Source organism: Panicum virgatum, chromosome 6N, assembly GCF_016808335.1.
Source record: "Panicum virgatum strain AP13 chromosome 6N, P.virgatum_v5, whole genome shotgun sequence".
In the NCBI taxonomy this organism is placed as follows: domain Eukaryota; kingdom Viridiplantae; phylum Streptophyta; class Magnoliopsida; order Poales; family Poaceae; genus Panicum; species Panicum virgatum.
Genome location: NC_053150.1, coordinates 51,143,249 through 51,165,117, shown reverse-complemented (window position 1 = coordinate 51,165,117; position 21,869 = coordinate 51,143,249). Strand labels below are relative to the sequence as shown.

The following is a 21,869-nucleotide window of genomic DNA, read 5'->3' as shown; positions in this document are numbered from 1 at the left end:
TGCTTCGAATATGTTTAGAGCAGAAGAGACGCTGTAATCATATAACCTCCTTTTTTTTGTCAAGTATGATTTTTCTACTTTAAGAACTACATATCACAGTACACGTTCACATGTTCAGACCTCCGGTGTTGGTATACACGCATGTACCACGGTACCAGCCATAATTTTTCTCTTTTAGATCTCACATCAAAATGAACCAACACACTACAGCAATCGGTTTTAGAACCTGAGCAAAGGATCACTGCCACGGTTTGTACGAGACTGATGACGAGCAGGGCAACAGGCCATCACATGGGTAACCACTAGGCAGCATCTGTGATAGATGCAGCATCTGTGATAGGCGCAGCATCTGGTGTAGGGTTGAGCGGCTTCCCTCGGCCCATGGTAAACCCTCTTGTGCCATCTGGCATGCGGGGGCCTGGGGGCGGCTTTGGGATAGCTGGGTGCTCTGATGGAGGAGTGCCAATCGGATGGTGGGCATCTCGGCTGTGGCTGTAGTACTGGCCACGACCGCGGCCTCTGCCTCCACGTCCTCGCCCTCTTCCTTGCCTCATTCCCTTGTCATAGTAGCCATCTTCAGCCTATGAAATTTTCATGGTTAGAATATCCATCATCAAGAAGTTTGAGCCAGTGATGGCAACATAAAACTGGGGCCACAGCAGTACCTGATGCTCAAGATGTGCTTCAGAAATCTGGGTCGTATCATCTGCTCCGTAGTCATGTGAGTGGCCAGTTGTGTCAGGGCCATCTTCATCCGCAGCATACTCATCTCCGCCTCTCCTTCCTTGACCCAATTCATGCTTCTACAAAGAATGAAGATGAGTAAACAGAGGAAATTGCATAAGCGTTTTCTTCACTATCATCCCATTACTGCATCCAACTTCACAAAAAACACGGAATGGACATTGAGAAAACAGCACAGTGGTAGTATTCAAAGTACCAGACAAGCAAGCAGCGAGCGAACTCTAATCGCACCATCCCTCCACTTTCCCTCACCACTGAATGCAACCTATACATATTACAGGGCGTTCCTTCTGTTAGTGAACCAAAGGTGGGAAAGCACAACTGGATAGAACGGCCAAGTTGACATACCGCTTTTTCAGCATCTTCAACAGTCCCATACTCCACAAAAGCATGCAGCTACAAGAAAAACAAAACAGAATAGTAAAAATAGTATGTTTATTGTTTCATGTCACAAAGATTGCACTCACTGAAGAACTTTTAGCATTCCTACAGGCACATGCCTTATTAGCAAAAAGCATCTCAATCCTTGATGTTTTGCTAGCAGCAGCTGCAGCACCATCCTGTGGATAGCAGGTACGTATAGATTTCACACTGCAATGTAGATAGCATCATGACTCATCAGCTCAGTATAGAATTGGGCAACTGTTTGTGCTAACAAACATGATTATTTACCTCCCAACATCCGAGAAAATCTTCATAAGAGTCTGATACTTTTGATCAGGTAAATTTTCAGCAACAACGATACGTGACTGGATGCACAAAGGACAAATTTCATTAGTCTATATGTCGGATACCATGATTAGGTGGGACTAAAAGCGCCCTAAAAAACGCAAACACATGTAGGCAATCGGGCCCATGAAGGCCTACAGTCTCCTTCCAATCTGGAAGAAAGGAAAGGACTCAAAGAAGCCCAACACGCGGCCCACGTATGCAGTGCGGCCCATCCGCACCCCCCTCGGATCTGCGGGGCAATCTCCGCCTCGCTCGAGGGCTCCCCGCCGAAGCCCTCGACCGCGCCTCCGCCTCGCTCGAGGGTAGCGAGCCTGCCCTCGAGAAGTCAGAACGTCTCCGCCTCGCTCGAGGCCACTCCTCGACGGAAAGGACAAATGGCCCTTCCGCCCACCCGCCCGCCGTACGAAGGCATTAAATTCAAACCACTCTTCCACGGCGCCCGGGTCAGACGGCGTCAGGCCGCCACTCCGCACAGTGGCTGTGGCCGGAGTCCCGTTCGCCAACTCCGGTCACTGCTCCACATTTCCGAACGCTGTGGCGACACTGTGGAAACCTGCGACGCGGTGCAGGACGTGCTCGGCACTGCTCCAGCTACTGTACTGCCAACTCCCCGTACCTCCTTTGTACTTTCCCTTCCGCGGAGCCCTCAAACGGCATGGGCACGACCCTCGGAAGCGGCTCCGGTCTTGACCAGGACAAGACCCTGGCCTGTAGGACCCTCGGAACACCGCCACGCCACGCCTGGAGGACGGTACCCCCTACAGCAAAGACCACGCCACCCGCTGGAGCCGCCAGGACGCCGGCGCGATCTCCGCAAGACCAAGGACGATGCCTAGGACGACTGCCACGCCCGGCGCCATACCCCACAGTGTACTTCCCACAGTGCTCGACCACTGCACCCCCGCGATTCGGGGAGAAGACGACGACTTCCACGGTCCCCTGTGCATGTACACCGTCCCTCCTTGTGTCTATAAAAGGAGGAGGCGGGCTTTCCCTTAAGGGGGGTCGGTCCATCCGGTAGAACACAACACTCAGTACTACTCACAGAGCACATACGCTCTTCTGAGCCCCGATATTGGCACTTGCCTCAATCAACTCCTCCTCTAGCAGAGACCAGGGAGCTTCCCTCCCTTTCTCGCCTCGCTTGTACCCCCTACTACAGTCACCCCCGGCGCAAGACAGTACAGTGCTCTCGCACACCCCTTTGCTGGACATACGGCCCCACGGCCGGAACCAGAATAAACCCGTGCGTTACTGTGTTGTCTCTTGCATCAACATCTGGGACGAGGAACACACAACATCATCACTAGTTGGGTCCGGACCGCCGGGTCAGGACACCAACACTATACACATGAATAGATCATTAGACTAGTTTGATACTAACCTGAACTTCTTCAGTGTTGAAGGGTCGTAGGCGTTTAACCTTTTTCCCATCCTCTGAAACAACCTATTATTGATACAATACAAATCAGTATTTTAGTGAAGGCTAAAACATCAAAGCACCCCTTCTGGATGTGGGGATGATGGAACAAAACATGACAAGAAAGATCTTTCCATGGGATGATATAAGTTTATAAAGATATTTGTTTTCTGCTTTACCCTGCATTGAGTTTGACACAGCCAAATCCTAGGTTTGACTAATGGAACCTTATTACTTGAGAGCAAATATGTAAAACATATGCAAACAAGAAGGTACCATAAAGAATAAAGTGAGCTGATATTTGACAGAATATTGAAAGAGTGGTAAGTACAATAGTAGACTACGATGTACCAGCTCTGACGATGTGCGCAGTGCAGCAACCAACAAAGATCTGTCAGAAACTATCTCCCGGATTTTCCTAAAAGATGCAACTACAGATATTGGCACTGCAAAACACAATGAATTGTCAATATCACAACTTACCAGAAAATAAAAATCTAACAGAACTGAGATATCAAGGTGAGCATTTAGTTAATTCATGTCCATTGTTTGCTGACATGGCAGAATTAAAGTGTTATTTGATGAACAAAGAATGTAGAAAAGGCATTGGATAGTTCACTAGCACTAAACTTTTTGAAGGGTGGACAGCTACCATTAATGAATGGCTAATAATGCGAGAAAAATAGAAACAGCTCAGTATAGCATTTGCCCATCTCTAAAAATGTGCTGCTAGTTCAGCATAACATGATTATTGGCAATTGGTAATCCCCGAGACTCGTAACTTACAGTAATACATGAAAATAATCAGTTAACAAACAAATATCGGATGCTGGGAACATGTACCAGAAACATAGCAGAAAAATAGCCTCTTTTTTTAGAACATCATATAGACACTGCTTTTATATTGCATTTTCAAATGGTCTTGACAATAAACCGTCTAACAAAACTGTTATATACCATGAGACTGGTTGATTGGGAAGCTTATTTGAAATTACACATTGAACTCACCAAATCCATCTGGATCATTAGTGATGAACTTTATCAGATGTTCAGTTGTGGCCAAATTGATATCACTGAAGTAAAATTCCACCTGCCACATTGTCAAATACATTTAATCAAAGGGATACATAGTAAGACAGATGTAAATCAAGCATCCGATGAATGAGCAACTATAAAAGGGAAACAATAAAAGCCTAAAAGTGAATTTAGTACAGCCGATTTGTCTTCAGTAATTTGAGAGATAAATAAAAAGGTAATCAAGAAAAATTAAATTAAAGACAGTAATAAATAAGCGAAGCTATTTTCTGTTGTTTATGATCCTTTTTAGCTGTATCTATGACTCCAACCTTCTATTGCGGCCTCAGAAAGAGCAAAGCAGGAAAGTAGTGAGATCGTGCATGTTTTAACTTCTTTCTATTTTCCGGAGTATTGTCCTAAAATAGAAAACAGTAAAGTAACGCTTCCACCTACCATGCATGCTCCAGATACAAGTTAAATTAATTTCCGAAACACGATAGATCTGTAGTTTGTCGTATTCGCTATACCCTAATAGCAACGGATGAATCCGACTTTGCACATGTTTACCAAGAATTGGCATGCATACTTATAGCTGTTCTACGTTCCCGCCTTGCCCCCACCACCAGTCACTCAACCACAAATGCAGCATGCTCCCTTCCCGCCATACAATGGATTTGCATGAAGTATGAACCACGTAGCATTACCCTTACCCAAGAAAAATATTTCATGAGTTACCTAAGAAATTGAATCTGACATACTATGTTCCAGTTTTCTGTATCCAAATACCACTCCTCGCTAATGAATACCGTGCCGCACTACAGTTGTGCCATCATCTTATATAGCTAGCAGTAGCTACGAATCCTAACACAGTGATGAGATAGTTCCTATAAGCCATACATCAACATCGAGGGATGCCGCACCCTGCAGTCATCTCAGTCGAGAATGAATCTAGAACTCAAAATCAGAATTTTCCAATACATGGCAGGTTCCAAAGTTCTGGAGCAGCAAGCAAGCAATCAAAAGCAAAGCGCATCAGGTCAGTCCTTATGATTAGTCCACCAACACAAGGATCTAGGTTCGCGCGACACTCCAGATTCGCACCACCCATCGCTCACAATCGACATGGAGATGCATCAACGCAGGCAGGCAGCGAAGTCACCGGGCGCGGCGGCGCAAGGAAAGCTACCTGCTTGACGACCTTCCGGGCATCGGCGTCGTTCAGGCGGGGCTGCTGCGCCTGCCCCGCACCCGCAGGCCCCTCCTTATCCTCCCCCGCCGCGGCGGCGCTCCCCTCATCCTCGCCGCCCTGGTGGTGCTGCTGGTGCCGCGGCTGGTAGTGCTGCTGCGGCACGTGGTGGTTGTGGTGGTGGTGATGCGGCTGGTGGTGGTGCTGCTGGTAGTGGTGAGACCCGCGGCGGTGAGGGTTGCTGCCGTGGTGCTGGGCGGTGGATCGGGGGGTGAACTCGGGCGCGGCGGCATTGAGACGGGCGGCCGGGGCGGCGGCGGCGGCAGAGGAGGAGGAGGAGGAGCCGGATGCGGTGGCGGAGGGCTCCGGGGTCTCGTCCTGCGCCATGGGGGATCGGGGAGGGGAGGGTTTCGTCTGATTTGCTCGCAGGCTACTTAGGGGTGGAACGAAGTGGGAGAAGAGAAGGAGAAGAGGAGCGGTTTCCAATTTCCAAAGGGCGCTTTTTCCTAACCCTGGGTTTAGCTTAACCATGGATTAGAGTTGGAGTCGCCCACCGTCCATGTGAAGCGTGGTAGGGTTTTTCATGTGTGACAGCAAACAGCTAGCACCGTTTTTTACTTCAAATACGACATTTAAAAGGTTTCATGAACAACCTTTTGACAGCTTGCTAGCAATTTTGATTCTTTGGTGGTGATGAGCCATCAGCCATGGCGGTAAGTGGAGGAGTCATGGTTCATCATTATATGTATAGGTACAAGACGTAAGATGGACTACCCAGGGTTAACGTATCCGACCGCTAACCGGTAACCGCCGGCCACCGGTTCCGGTTTACCGGACCGGTTTGGCCGGTTACTGGTAGAAACCGGTCAAATTCAAATTTGAATTCAAAAAACTCAGTTCAACCGGTATACCGGTCGGTTAGACCGGTTTACCGGCCGGTTTGACCGGTTTGAATTCAAATCCAAATTTAAAATCGCATGTGCAACCGTTTTGGACCGGTATACCGGCCGGTTAGACCGGTTTATCAAGTGGGCCTTAATGGGCCGTCTCATTTTTTTCTTTTTCTTTTTTGTTTTAACTTTAAATGCCTGAAAAGTATGTTAAACGAATGAATTTTGGAGAAAATTTGACACCATTAGATTCGTTGCACCTTGAAGTATTTTTAGGAATTTTTAGGAATTTTTTCATTTTTTGAATTCAAATTTAAATTTTGAATTTGGACCGGTTTCATACCGGACCGAACCGGAACCGGATCGGACCTGTTTGACCGGTAACCGGTCAAACCGGACCGGTTACCGACGGTTCGGTTAACCCTGGGACTACCTCGAGTATAAAGCAAAATTATCATGGACTAACTTTAGATGAAGCATAAAGTAGTTGCATGACGAGTAGTTTTGATGGACGTCAGCGGTTACACGGCAGAGTCGATGGTCATAGGTGTGCCAATATTTTTATAGATATAAAAAAAGAGTAAATCTTCGCACTTAAGTATCAATAAATTCTTAAAATGTATTTTTTTAGATTCTTAAATTTGTCCAATGGTGTCATTCAGATATCTAAACTCTCAAGATGCATCTTCAGGTCTCCAAACTTGTCTCAATGTGTCATTTCGGTCTCTAAATTCTGAAGGTAAATTTTTGATATCCCTGAAAGTTGCCAATAATTAATTATAGTCAAAATGGGTTGTTTATTAAACTATTTTTCAGCTGATTCATTTAGAAATCTTACCACTAAGATCACTTTAATTCTGAGTTAGTTATTTATTAATCATACATCATGGGTTAATCTAGATCATTTGATATCAACGGTGGATGTTATAGTTTTCTTGTTTAACATGAAGGTATCAATGCTAATCCTGAATATTTTCTACTAATTATTTATATTTTGTATGTGCTTTGTATAAATTTATTAATATAATATGTTCCTATTCTCGATGAAAATCAAAATAGCAATTTTATTAAATTTAAAATTGCAAAAGAATTTTTCATTAACTTATAGTAGCAAAATAATATTTATATTAAATTAAAATAGTATCTTGCGAGTTTAGGAACATGCATAACACCGCCGGACAAGTTTATGAATCTAAAAATGCATTTTTAGAGATTAGGGACTTATATGAAAGCTTAGAATAAGTTCAGGATCGGAAAATGCATTTTAAGAGTTTAGGAATTAGATGACGCATTAGAATAAGTTCATGGACTGGTGGTGTATTTTACTCTATACAAAATTACGGCAGGAAAGTTCGTATTTCCGAGAAAAGCGGAATCAGGAACCAATTTTGTGAGGACTTCGTGAGATAATAACGTTTTAACTTTTGAGGCGATTAAAAAAAGAACTTGTACTCATCCCGTTTATTTCTTTTCCGGCAAGGCCCTAACCTTGTACAAGAGGGCCCCCATCCCAGTCGGATTATGGCCCAAGAGGCCCACGAGGCTGATGCCGTGTGGACTGTGGACAGGTTGCTTGTCGATATTCTTGCTCGAGTTCTGAGGTTTTTGACTATTTGTCCCTGTTCCGCACAACTGATGCAGCAGAAAAAATGGGACTTTGTGAACACTGTGGTGCCAGTGAGAGATGAAAACTAATATTAAATACCGAAACAAACTGTTTTGATCCTGCTGATCCACTGACAAATACATGCTTGTTGTTTTGATCCTGCTGATCCACCGACAGATCCTAAGAAACAGCCTCATGGCTATCCGGGGTGCTGAAATCTGAACATGCAGGTCTTCAGACAGGTATGACTTGCCAAATCTCACCTTTTCATTGTAACTGCTGGAGTTGAACTTCTGTCTGCATGTTGCATTACTGATGATTGCTTCTCTGTTGCAGGAGCTTGGACTTCGTGTACGGCACTGAAGAGGCCAAGGAAAAGAAGAATGCGTACACATGGAGATTGGAGAAGACTTCGCTAGTGATTGTTATGGGCTTATGGATCTTTGAGGGATATCCACTCGATGCTCCGATTTTATTTTGTCATTAGCATGATGAGTTTTTCCTTAACGATGTCACAGTACGTTTTGCATGGTGATCATTTTAGATTTACCCCTCGTTTCTTGGAGTGGCAAGAGTCTCTGATGTGTTGGTTTCTATAGTTTCATGATAGGCTTAGCTTGTTCGAGTGAGTGAATAAAAATCCTGACCTTGTATTCAGAGACAGGATTCGTTCCTTCTGATGATGTTTTGACTTTCTGCATCGTATAAAATCATCCTCCCTTTTGCCAAATAAAATTTGACCATTTCATCAAAAAAAAATCTGACCAAACTGCAGCAAATTCGTGCTTACACATTTATTTTTGTGGTCAACAAATTACAGGATCATCGTCTAGGCTAGTCGTGACGAAGAGCCAAGTCCTGGAAAACTTCCGTGTGATCGATCACTGATCACTTTCATGTCATCAAAAAATAAAGCCTGTGTCACGTACAGGTACAGGCCACAGGCCCCAAGGCTCCCTAGTAGCAAACAACCTGCCCAGAAGGGTTCAGCCAATCGCTGAATGCAACCCATTACATCATCCAGCGCAGGATCAGAATGCATGACCATTACACTTTGGTACTGAACTCTTATTCTACTCTAACTGAATTCTATCCATCACTAACTGTGTCAGGTGCAAGCGAGCCACACAGCTTCAGCAGACCTCCACCCAGGACAGATGCAATAAGCAGTCAGAGTGAGCTGAAACGCAATGTCCTTGTGTTGGCAGTGAGGTACCTTCAGCTAAACACAGTGCTCCAGCCGCTGCATCATCCTCAGCTTCAGTTCTATCCCGGTGCATGCTATCTGGTATCATCAGGAAAAACAGCAGTGCTATGTACAAAGAATCCATCATCATGTAATTGTTATCCTACAGCGCATACATCTTAGTCTTGTATTCGCTGTTAAGTATCTCTTCACCCGAGTCGATTGACCGGGACCATGAACCTCGGGATTGGCTTGCGGAGGCCTTCCTGATCTTCCTTGTGTTCTTCTCCTCCAACCTGTGGGCGATGATGCAGTAGCACATGGAGCCAAGGGTGGTGAGCATGATCACAGTGCCAATTGCCATGGTGCACCAGGCCAGCCACCAGTCATCGCGCCCCACCACAACATAGGTCAGCGCGATGAAGGCCACTGAGATGAAGAGGCATGCCAGCCACATCAGCTTGTTCATCACAAACACCATCCGTTTCTTAGCCTTCTGCTCCACCACGATCAGCGAGGTCTGAACCACGACAACGGCGAGCGAGATGAAGAGAGCCAGGGCGTCAAAAACCAGGAAGACTATGAAGGCTGGGTTGCTTGCGACATAGGCCTGTCCCAGGGACATGTCCGGCGGCGCTTGGCTCAGATCCTCTACGAAATTTCCTGGGACGGTGAATATTGCAGCAAAGGCAACAGTGGCGATAAGCACTGCAACAACAGTGTTGGAGTTGATGGCATTGTTTAGCCCACCAATATGGAGCTTTTCGAGTCTCTTCTTGATCTTATGGACTTGCATCTTGGTCTGTCGTGTTTGTTTGATCTGGGACTGGACATCATGTCTGATATCACTGACTGTTTGTTTAAGTTGCTTTGCTGAATTTGGAGGATGTACTGGCTCTTTTGCAATAACTCCACCAGCCTCCTTAAGGATGTTAACAAGCTCTTCGTTGTTCATTTTCTCAGCAATGGCAAATGCAGTCTCTCCAGATCTATTAACTGCATTCACGTCAATCCCCTCAACTGATAGTAGAGTCTGCACTATCTGTAAGGAAGTACAGTCATATATGAGTCAAAATTCAGAAAGCCAAAAGGTGTTGAGCTTTATGCTCAAAACTATCCTAATAAAATAGGTTCGTCGAGTGAAAGATTGGATGCAAATGATGTAGAAATTGTATAACTGAATGAAGGTAAAAAAAAAGACATTTCAAAATGTGATCACCTACAATAATATTCCCCTTGCGAGTAGCAACATGCAAAGGTCGGTTCCCCTGTTTGTCTTCAACATGGACAACTGAGATATCAGGCTTCAACAACTCAACCACGATATCAGCATTTTGTCCTTTCGAAGCCATATGCAGTGCTGTTTGCCCCTTCTTGTCAGTCCTTAAACCAATGTCAGGATCCTTATTCAACAATGATCTTACAACTTCCACATGGCCCATTCTTGCTGCTGAATGCAAAACCGTTTTCCCATTATTTCTCGCAATTCTGGCAAGGCTAGCATCCGTTTCCAGTAGGAGATTGACAATATCAACATAACCCTGAACTGCGGCAGTGTCCAGAGCTGTAGCATTTACAGAATTTGTCGTCATGGCAAGAGCAGGAAAAGCCTGCAGCATCTCCTTCAGAACTTCTGCAGAACCAAGATGGGAAGACTATTAGCCATCAAACTACTGGTACCATTACAATTCCCTGTCCACTAATATGTGGTTCATGTGAACTAAACTAACCAATAGTCACACCATCACCATCATTGTGCACAAAGGAAACACAAGCAACTTAGCATAGATCATAGTATGAATTTCTTTAGGTGAACAGACTCAAGAAAGATCGAGAAAGGATTGATGTTTTTTCTCAGCCATATGAAAAAGGTAGTCACGGTAGTATACAATTGCTGACCTATTTATACTGTTGAATAAATCATTCTACAAGTGAGCACATGTATTTTTCTGAGTCAATCAAGATAAGCACAATAACTTTTCTAAGACTAGACAATCACATTTATAAATAGGTCAGCAGTCAACCGGACAGTCTCAACTCATGCAACATCATCTGCCCAAATTCTAATCATTCCATAAACCCCTAATCATCATTTGATTGACTATTTTGGCTAAGAAAACTGGTTGTGAATAGACTTTTTTTTTACGTTGACGGCAAACAAAAGGCAGATGACAATTTACCAAGATGGCCTTGCTTCGCGGCGATGTGGAACGCATCAAAGCAGTTGCTCGCCTTGATCCCGGCCGTCTGCACATCAGAGACCTTGAGGATCTCGCGCACAACATCGGCGTGGCCTTTCTCGGCGGCGACGTACAGCGGCGTCTCGCCGTCCTGGTTCTGCTTGGCCGCCATCTCGGCGACCAGCGCCCGGTCGAGGTCCTCAAGGATCCTCTGGGTGTGGGCCACGCTCCCGGACCTCGCCGCGAGGTGGAGCGGCGTGTCCCCGCGCTTCCCTGGGCTGTCCCTGCTCCGCCGCTCCAGGGACATGATCCCCCGGAAACTCTTCTGCTTCTCCATCCCCCGGAAGCTCTTGAGCTTCTCCAGCGCGCCCAGCCGGATGCTGGATTGCCGTTCCATGGCCGAATCAGATGGGAGAAGGCTTCAGATTGCGATGCCTCGTTCTTGACGAACCCGGAAACCTTTGCCTCACCAAACTCTACGCGACTCTTCAACGACTCCCCAAAGATTGCAACTTTGCCTGATACTGCAAACAAAAAAAAAAAGCCATTTGCATTTACTCCCGCTGTTACACAGTGATCTAGACTGACAGCATGAACTGAAACGCGAAACAAATCAATTTCAATGAAGAAATCGATAACGAAAAGGAAATAAAACGAGAATATTACAGAATCCATTCCCCACCGAACCAAGAACAGGCCGGAGAGCTCGAGAATGCAAGAACCAAAGAAAAGAAAAAATCGAATGAATCATCCAAAGAGTCCCCCAAACCAAAACCTCACCTTTCGGGCACCAGCGACCTCAACACCCCACCCAATGAGGGAAGCAGGGAACGAAACCAAAGGTCCTGGACTCCTGGTGGAGATATTGGTCGGATCCCTGCTCCTGGCTTTTCTTGGTTTGGCCCCTCTCTCTTTCGTAGAGCTCACTTTCAGGCTTCGCCACTTCTGCCTGGCCGCCGCCGTTGATGGGAGAAGACTGTCGAACAAATATGCCAATTGCCACCCTGATCACAAGTTGGTAGGGTTGGGTCCTTTAATTTTTCTGGGAATAAATTATTATGCTATTTGGCAGCTACCTATTGGCTGCAAATTTCGTGATCCTGTTTGTTACTTTGTGGTTGTTCTCTCGGATAAAGTTTGGTTTGTGGTGCTCTTTGCCTCTGTCATTAACTCAATCAATAGAAAGAGTAAAAGGCCAATATAGAGAAACAAAACAGCTGCACAAAATCAAGATGGCATGACAAAATCTTTTGATTAAATTGTGGAGAGGAACCATAATAAATGTACTCCCTCCATGTTGGTAAAAGAAGTTATTTTGAGTTTGTTTTAAGTTAAATATTTGAAATTTTAACTATAAATAATTTTTTAGATTGAGTTTGAAAATATGAAAATGATGCAATTAGATTCATCTTAAAATGTAGTTTCACAAAAATATATATTAACTATATTTTATAAATTTTTATAGCAAAGAAATAGTGATCGGAGTTATTTTTGAAAATCATGTCGACGTCCAAAATGATTTCCTTTACTAACCTGGAGGGAGTATGAAGGTATAGTGTGGTCCTTAAATATGGAAATGTTTCAAATTAACCTTAAGCTGCAAACAATGGAAGATCAACTATCACTGTCCAGAGAGGCTAGTACACTGTTGTAACAGTTGTAGCGAGGCCGGACCCGCTTACATCTTGCTGCTTTCTAGGACATAGACTGCCCTCACAGACCAACACCAGTCTTTTCTGCACACTTTGTGCTCACTCGTGAGCACCCGGGAAGAACTTCCCGGTCGGTCACCCATCCCCCAAATTGCTCCGGGCCAAGCACGCTTAACCTCACAGTTCTTTGGAGACCGGCTTCCGGAAAAGAAGTTGCAACTATTAATCCTATTAAGCCCGGGGTGTCACAATTAGCTGCTGTATGCTAACTCTTGCAATGAAACAGTAAGCTAACAATGCTGATTAAGGAATGGTTTTAACCAGCGACGTGTCTGTAGCAGCTCCTGTTTACATGGTCAGCAAAACACTACCCTATTTGTACGTACGGAGTACACACTAACGAGTAACGAAAGCATAAACAAAACATAGTGGACGCTTGTCCTTTTCTCCCTTTAACCTCTCTTTACATATTCTAAATCTTTTTAATAACAATCCAACAAGGACGTTGCCGGCCGGCCATCACATTCACCGGTTAGGGTAAAAGCAGATAAACAAACTCGGATTTTTTTAAAAAAAAAACAAAATCACCATGAGTTACACGCTTACTACACGTGATGCCGACCGGGTATTGGCTCGCAGCATTATGCATCCGGGCCCACATGTCACCGTGGTGACTGATGCCAGTAGTAGTAAATTTATGTCCTGGATTTTCGGGCCCCACGTGTGTGTGGGCTCCTGCAGCCGAAAGCTTCCAAGGCATGCATGATCAATTGGAAAGAGCAAGGAAGAACATGGTGGTGGTTTCATGGCGGAGAAAGAGTACAAGAATGCATGTGGCTCCTGTCTCCTTTCCTCTATCATCACACACACACACAAAAATGTATTTCCTTTAAATAGTAGGAGTGTGCCTTTAGGTTGCCACAAGTTTATCCATTTTCTTCCAAACCTTATGTAAAACTCAAGCACTAATAATGTTTCAAGTAGTAGAAACATACCTTTTTTTCCTAGAAGATTAGGCTGTACTCAGCCACTCACAGTTTGAAGCATCAGTACTCCCTCCGTTCCAAATTATAGGTCGTTTGACTTTTTTGACATCAAGTTTGACCACTCGTCTTATTCAAAAAAAATTATGCAAATATAGTCAAATTTAAACCATTCTTCAAGAATTTGTATTAATGAAGCAAGCCACAACAAAAAGAAGTGATGTTTTGCACAAATTTTTTAATAAGACGAGTGATCAAACTTAGAGTTGAAAAAGTCAAACGACCTACAATTAGAAACGGAGGGAGTAACACACAAGTTGTGATGTCCCGGATTTTTGTGATTAGATTGAAGACTATTGTTTTTGCTGCTTATTACATGGGTGGGTCATGCAATTCTGATGACAAATATTGCAGAGCCACCTAAAACATATATAGTATATTGGAGTGTATGTATGTACGGGCACACAGCAACAATCTTCAATTAATGAGAAGAGCATATATGTTTGTGTCCCAAAAACGAAATAATGTTATTGTGACAGACATCTCGCAGGATCATGTAAAATAGTACTAGCTGGGTGCATCATGTGCTGGTGCCCCTCCCGGTCCTGATGAGAGCACCTAATCCTTTCATTTTTTTTTTCTTATGCAGGTGACAGGGGTCATGCATGCATGATGCGCGATATTAGCATCACTGCAGCACCTAACGCCACTCTGCAACAATTCTTTAAGGACCCCTGGCTGCTTCCTGCGCCCCATGAGCAGAATCAGTATAGTATTCAGAGACGGGAAAAGCGGCCAAAAGCATGTAATCAGGGCCACACGTGGATCATCAGCAATTAGTACAGTGTTTGTTATGTGGCAAGTGGCAAGCTGTTGCGTGGCCGTAGCAGTATCTAAGGTTAAGATAACAGTGTTTATATCTCTCAGATAATCTTGATATATAGGTCGGCGAGGTGTACCAACTCGTGAAGCGGTGAAGGATCATTGATCTTTGAAGAAGGGAGGAAAAAACAAGCACCAATCTGACAGTGGTTCAGACCCCTTTTTTGAAAACAGGATATGCAGTGATTCAGTGCTGTTAAACTAATCTGCTTGTGTACAGGAAGATGATGCATTGCATGGGAAGGAGGCAAGCAGACTACATATGCAGGCAGGAACGGACACAGGACAATGCTGCTGGCCGGTGCCGGAAGGAGATAAGAAGAGGCATTGGCCATGGAGCCATGGGGGATTGCAGTAGGTCGCCGTCGTCAGAAGCAAGCGGTCAATCAATCAAGCAAACCCCACGTACTGCTTGCTACACTTTTTTTTTTGCGGGTGTACTGCTTGCTACACTGATGACACATAATACCGGCGGCGATCCGATGAGGTAGCCGACCAACCTTGACATCTGCGGTTTTGGTCAACTCAGCACGACTCCCACGCGCGCCCCTGCATACGGCTACTCTACTACTCCTAGGCGCAGCAACTAGGCTAGGATTGCTTTCTTTATCTTCCAAAAGAAAAAAAAAACTTTCGATGCGGCCTAACAAGTCAATGGGGCCAGTCAACTCGCCGTTTCTCGGACCACCCCAGAAATGGCTTAAACTATGCTTGGTTAGTTATTTTTTCTTTTAGATTACATAGTAGAACTCAACACTCACAACACGTATGTAGAACTCAACACTCACAACACATGTACATTTACCCCTATGAACACACATATGTAAATTCAGTGGCGAAGCCAAAATCGATTTGACCCTAGTGCACTCTCCATTGCAAAAGAAGGAAGCTACTATAATTTATATGGAAAACTTCAGTTAACTACTAGAGAAAAAAAAATCACCATGGTGCATTGCCCATGAGTAAATTCTACCTCTACGAACATTTTTTATGACTGAACTGGTAAATTCTCAAAATTAACGAAGTCACCATAAGTACTTCACTGTCGATGAAAACGTCGCTTACAAATGAAAGCACAACGCCGTTAAACCCTGGAATATTCGCTCCCTCGAGAAGTCGAACACAAGATCAAGTGGCGAAGCCAGGAATCCTAGGGGGGGCATAGATAGCCTTCTACATACTCCATCCGTCCCAGTTTAAGTGTAATTCTAGAATTTGAATAGCAATCTTAATATTCATGTGAAATGACATTACTATCCCTATATAATACATGCGCACTCGTACAACAGGTAGACTAGAAACATAGATAATCGTTGTAGCTTCTCATACATGTTATACTTGAGAGGCAACTATGCCTCCACGTATACCATCTGGAATATCCCAGAAGCTAAACAACGTATACTGCTGCAATATCAGTGATGGGCCCGGTTTGATGAGCTGCACTGCACTTCATATGGTGTGTTTTATTTGGGACTTTTTTTGAATCTCACAGGTGTAATTAAATTGGGACGGAGGGAGTAAGCGCCAAGGATCAAATTGTTAATTGCTGACATGCTGCTTGCGCTGGCTGTGCTTTGGTAGCCTAAGAGCTGAAGCTTTAATTAATAAGAGTTTAGTCTGCTGCCGACTGTTTTCCTGAGTGTTGTGTGCCTGTAGGGCATGCACTAACTGCCTCTCTACTTTGGACTACTATTTGCTGTAGTGTTCACTGCTGATCAACTGTGAATTGTACTGGATCCTCAGAAATCCGCGCCGAGCAGGGGGGCACTTCCCAAATTGGCCGACACTTGGCTCCGCCAGTGTAGACTCGTGTAACTATTAGGCTACAAACCCTTTCGCCTTGGTTAGTTACTTTGAGTTCGTTACCCCTTTCTTGAATTGAATTGGACATCCTTTAAACTAGATGAAATCAAACCGCAAGATTTCTCTCCAAAAACAAAAACAGCAAGATGATTGCGACTGTCAAGATGAACTATTATTATCAATGAAATAAGCAATTCGGTCTAGTTGCATTGCATGGAACCATCCGGCCCCACACCAAGCTGGGAGCTTGGGCCCGTTCGGATGCACTACTTTTGTCTAGTTGGGGTGAATTTGGCTGGGCTGAGCCCAGCCGTTCGGTGCCCGCTCCAGCCGAACGGTTTGCTTAAGCCACGCTGCGCCGCACGTCCCCATCCGCAAACACCCGCGCATCCAGCCAGCCAGCACAAACAGTAAAAATCAGACAGCACTGTTCATCCAACCAGCCCTCCGTTCCGGCCAGCCAAAAGTATAGTGCATCCGAACGGGCCGTAGGTAGGATGTCAGAGAGTTCCACGGTCAGTTTGCTTCCCCGATGGCTCTCCTTTCCTCTCCTCCACGCCGCCTCCACGCGAGGGGATCGAAGACACGAAGGCTTTGGTCACATCATCTCGAGCCATCGAGCATGCTGCCAATTATGGCTCCATGGAATTCCATGGCTACCTCAAATTTGAAATTCTTTCCTCATCTGACATCTGGAATATAAGCTTATTGGCATGCAAAGCACGTGGTGAATGCAGGATACAAGGCCGGGTCGGTGAGTGGGGCCATTCTCCATAACTTATTAGTTCCGTTTGGCTAGTTGTGGTTGATAACTGATATTGATTTGTTGTAAGAGAAAAATACTGCTGGCTGGCAGACTAATAACTGGTGGCTGATACTGATTTGATGTGAGAGAAAAATACTGCTGGTTGGCTAGTTGACAAGCTAGCTGAATAGAGTGAATTGTCAGTTCGTCACTGCTAAGCAAAGTCAAAGCTGTTGCAGCTTCGTTTTCTTGTGAGTATATCTTTCTAGTTGAAGCATCAAAATCTAAATCATCTTAAAAGGAGTAAATCTCTAATTTTACTGCAGCGGTGAAATGAGCTAAGGTTTGTTATGGTGAAACCTATTCATCGGGGTTTAAACTTTGAATTCATAAGTTTAGATTTGGCACAGGTAATTATAATTGTCTATTTTTTCAGCAATAGTAGATCATATCTGTTTCAAAAAAATCATTATCACTCTTGATGCCACTGGTCTTGTTTGGTTCAAGCACACTATTCCTAGTGCACGCAAGTCGAGAAAAAAAATTCATGCATGAAATCCAGAATGAAGTCTATTTGCAAAACTTTTTCAGCGAGGGGTGTAACTTTTTGCGACGAATCTAATGACTGTAATTAATCGATGATTGGCTACACTGATGCTACAGTAATCATCCTCTAATTACGCGATCAAAGTCCTCATTAGATTCTTCAGGGTTAATAGCGCATGGGTTCTGGAGTTGGTTTTGTAAACTTATTTAGTTTGATATCGTAATTAGCGGTCAAAGTGTGCTACGGTTCCTAGCGCTAGGGAACCAAACAGGTCAAGTGTTCCATGACGAGAATATCATCAACCAAGTGATGCAGAACATTTGTCGCGTTAGCCGAATAACTTGCAAGTTCGATTTGAGAGTGGGTGCCATTAGAACATGACGTTGGTGTAGTGGTGTCTTGCGGCAGAGCAGCAGGCAGCAGCTGGTGCCCAGCACGCGCACGGACACCAGGAACAGCATGGCCTCAGCCTCCCCCTGCACGTCCACCAAGTGGTGCCCGCGTCGAGGAAGCTCTCGCTGCCCAGCACGAGCGCCGCGCCGCCGCCCCTCGCTACCTCCATCACCGTGAACACCACGCCGTCGCACCTGACGCGGGCGGCGCCGGCGCCGGCGGCCTTCCTCTGTCCCTGACGAGCGGCCGTCCGCGCCAATGTCAAGCGCGAGACGCCGGCGCAGGTCGGCCTGGTCTCTGGCCCTGGCGAGCGGCGACGGCGAGCTCTCCATGGGCGGCCGCGTGTGGAGGTTCCACCTGGGCGCCGGCCTGGCCGACCCGCGGTGGGTCTGCGCGGGCATCAGGACGCCCGCCCGCTGCGCGCTGGTCGCGTCGGGCGGCGCCGAGGACGCGGCGTACCAGGTCGGGCACATCGCCGACGATGGCGGCCTGCCGCGCCGGTGCTGTACGACGACCTCAGGGTGTTCGCGGAGAGGGACGCGACCGAATCCCGGGCGCGCGGCGGTCCTTTGGCGAGCCAAGGCGGCGTCCCCGCGACGACCCGGGGAGGACGGTACTCGGAATACCGACCGGGGGTGGACGGTATTTCAAATACCGTCCACTCCTGATACCCATCAGAACCGTTGGATTGGTCTCGTGTGGCCCAAATTAAGCGAGGACTCGATCGTCCTTGTCATTCAGGCGCGCCAGGACGCGAGCTGGATGATGCCTCGCCAGCGCCATGCCGGAGGGGAGGCCGGAGGCCCAGGTCCGTCGCGCCTCTAGAACGGGGTGGATCACACTGGCGGGATCCCCGGCTGAGGATGCGGGGAACGCCGTCGCCGCTTTCTTCGAGGACAGCGCTCGGTCGCTCTGGTCTGGGCAAGGGTCCCTAGGGCCGCCGGCCGCCGGCTCGTATCGTACCTCGTCGCCGCCGCCAGCGCGGGCTTCGCCGGACAGGGAAATGGCCAACCGACTGCGGGGCCGTCGGGTCGACCTCGCCGCCGGCGGGTACGAGGAGGCGAGCACGGCGAGGAAGTTGGCCGTGGACTCGCGCACGTACACGCGTCCGTCGCGAGCTGCACCGGCGCCCGGCCGCGCGAGCACCTCGTTGCCCACGGCGACGCCGGTCACGCGCGTGGCCTTGGAAAGTACAAGCGCACGCCGGCGGTGAGCTACTGCAGCGCCTGGGACTGGCTGGAGACCATGTTAATCTACGACGACGTTCGAGTTCTAGGCCAAATTTTACTGACCCACCCAAGGTTTTGCTGGAAAGCTTGCCAAGCTTGCTAAAAGACGAGCTTGGGACAGAGCGCATCGGCGATGCACATGTTGCCGGCTCGGATGCACTTCTTACACTGTCATGCTCCTCACACATTGTACACAGTTCAGGTCACAAGCTTGCAGCTGGACTGAGCTTGCTGTCCGGGCCAGAGCAGTTGGAAATAGACATGGCTATGCTATCAAGTGCTACTTCTTCAACTGCGATGCCCGGACATAGCCATCAGGGTTCTACTTCTTCAGCTGTACAGGGGAAAAAATTTATGGTAGGTTGATGATTGTATTAAATCCCTAATGGAAGGTTGTGTTTGTGATCTGCACATGCTAATCCTAGCAAACATAGTGTGGTTTGTCACTGTTGTTGAAACGGCCCATCCTTGGAAGTTCAGATTCAAACAGTTACTGCATTGATTGATGTCTGAATGTCTGATCCTGCATAAGACAACAAAATACACTGTTCTTTCTGCTCAGTTGTTGATTCTTCGGATTTAGCACACAAGAGGCAGATGCAGCTGCGTCATTGTCTCGCTGTATTGCGATCAAAAGTGTTAATGATTTACTCATTAGGATAGGATGTACTCGTTTGGACAGGAGGAAATCTGAAATTTGAGATGCATCAGGGTCAGGGCTGTTCTCTGACTTCTGAGTCCTAGCTAATAAACTCAGCTGCAAATGGAACAATTAAGAGAACCCGGTTGATCGGAACAGGCAGAACAATCACTGAATTTCAGGTCCCAATCCAACAAACCTAAAGCGAGGTGTCGTCTATCTGAATTTCAGGCCATACTCATCTTCTTGCCCTTTTCCTATTCCCTCACAGGCCCACCCGCTAGAGGACACCTACGAGCGCCAGCGTCGAGCACGCGACGCCGGCGCAGGTCGGCCTTGTCCTGGCCAGCCGCGACGGCGAGCTGGCTCTGCGCGGACACGTGTGGCAGTTCCACTTCCAAGGTTCCACCAGGGCGCCGGCCTGGCCGGTCCGTGGCGGGTGCGCGCGGGCATCAGGGCGCACGCCATGCCCGTGGCGCGCTGGTCGCGTCAGACCGCGCCGAGGATGCGGCGTACCTGGTCGGACACATCGTCCATGGCGGTCTGTCGTGCCGGCACCGTACGACCTCGGGGTGCTCGCGGAGAGGTAGTAGGTGACCAAATCCCAGGTGCGCGGCGGCTCTCCGACGAGCTAAGACGGCGTCCCCGCGACGACCGGGGGGACGGTACTCGAAATACCGACCGGGGCCCCTATGCCTTTATAGCTGTTGGATTGGTCTCGTGCGGTTCAGATCGGCCGAAGAATAGGTCGTCCTCGTCAGGCAGGCAGGGGCGGCCGTGTGGGAGCTGCATGCCGCCGGCGCCATGGCCGAGGGGGAGGACGGAGGCCCATGTCCGTCGCATTGGACCTCTGGAACGCGGTGGAGCATCCCCGTGGGCTCGTTTGCCGAGGACACGGGGAACGCCGTCGCCGCTTCCTTCGAGGACAGCCCCCGTGTGCTCTGGTCTGGGCAACCGTTGATGGGACGGACCGGACAGGGCTTTGGCCAACCGACAGCGGGGCTCTCGGGCCGACCTCGCCGTCCTTGCTGGCGAACAAGGCGACGGAGTTGGCCGTGGACACGCGCGCACGTACGCCCATCCCGAGCTGCACCGGCGCCCCCAGCGTGAACACCTAGCTGCACACGGCGACGCCGGTCGCCCTTGGAAGTACGGCCGCACGCTGGAGATGAGCCACTGCAGCGCCTGGGACAGGCCATGCCCGGGACCCGGTCGTCGTAGACTGGCCGGGACGATGAGGTCGGTGCCCGTGCTCGGCGAACGCGGACAGCACCTGCGGGCTGGCAGGTTGAGATCGATACGACGTGATGAACACCGAACGTTGTGGGGCTTGTGGCATTGTGGCTTTGACGTCTGAATCTAGCAGGCCAATGCTTCGATGATTATACACAGTTCAGATCACAAGCTCGCAGCTCGAGCGACTGAGCTTGCTGTCCGGGGCAGAAGAGTTCGTCATGGCTCAGAGAATCAAATGCACACTTTGAGGCGGAGGCTATGAGAATCAGTGAATTAATCATGAGCAATTTCAAGACAATTAGGATTGAAGGTCCTGCTTCCTAAATTGACCACCCCCTCTATGCAGCAACTCATACTTTTTTCCTCAAAAATACACAGGTGTGCAGCAACTCATACTTTTTTCCCTAAAAAATACGCAGCTCTGCTGCGTATCTTTGTATTAATTGGTAGAAAAAAATTACAATACGCAGTGCCGGAGCACGCGCAACTTTAGTTGTGCAGCTGCTATTGCAAAGAAGAGTTCAACTACAATTACAAAGAGAGAAAACTGGTTACTCGGAAAATAAACAACATAGCCTCTTGGCCCCTGCTAGCACCCAGAGTTCAGCTTCGGATTTGATCGAGATCAATAGCTGAGGAAGTGCACCCAAACATGAAAACGTCCAGAGTACAGATGAGCCGCAACCGGACGTTGTTGTGCTAGTTTCGCTGGTCGTCGCGTCTAGCAGCCGCCCGTACCAGCGTGTTGCCGTGACGGGAATGGGATCAGTCGGAGACCGACCACAGACGAACACGAAA

General features: G+C 47.4%; 2 protein-coding genes across 4 annotated transcripts; both read right to left on the bottom strand.

Annotated features, from left to right (window-relative positions):
- Window positions 1-13: 13 nt before the first annotated feature.
- Window positions 14-5,581, bottom strand: LOC120678705 (la-related protein 6B-like). Of its 2 annotated transcripts, none has more exons than XM_039960007.1 (10): window positions 5,100-5,578; window positions 3,905-3,986; window positions 3,248-3,342; window positions 2,861-2,923; window positions 1,417-1,493; window positions 1,245-1,335; window positions 1,093-1,140; window positions 941-1,009; window positions 666-803; window positions 14-581 (listed from the first exon to the last, which is right to left on the bottom strand). In XM_039960007.1, the coding sequence occupies exons 1-10, from the start codon at window positions 5,484-5,486 to the stop codon at window positions 303-305; spliced, it is 1,329 nt and encodes a 442-aa protein (XP_039815941.1). In that variant the 5' UTR covers window positions 5,487-5,578; the 3' UTR covers window positions 14-302. The 2 variants fall into 2 exon arrangements, with proteins under 2 accessions (XP_039815941.1, XP_039815943.1); XM_039960009.1 differs by having other exon boundaries at window positions 28-581; window positions 666-800; window positions 5,100-5,581.
- Window positions 5,582-8,365: 2,784 nt separating this feature from the next.
- On the bottom strand, window positions 8,366-11,960 carry LOC120678811 (ankyrin repeat-containing protein At5g02620-like). Of its 2 annotated transcripts, none has more exons than XM_039960193.1 (4): window positions 11,628-11,960; window positions 10,962-11,485; window positions 10,005-10,414; window positions 8,366-9,823 (listed from the first exon to the last, which is right to left on the bottom strand). In XM_039960193.1, exons 2-4 carry the CDS (start codon window positions 11,356-11,358, stop codon window positions 8,945-8,947), a joined length of 1,686 nt encoding a protein of 561 aa, XP_039816127.1. In that variant the 5' UTR covers window positions 11,359-11,485; window positions 11,628-11,960; the 3' UTR covers window positions 8,366-8,944. The 2 variants fall into 2 exon arrangements, with proteins under 2 accessions (XP_039816127.1, XP_039816126.1); XM_039960192.1 differs by having other exon boundaries at window positions 11,742-11,960.
- Window positions 11,961-21,869: the final 9,909 nt, after the last annotated feature.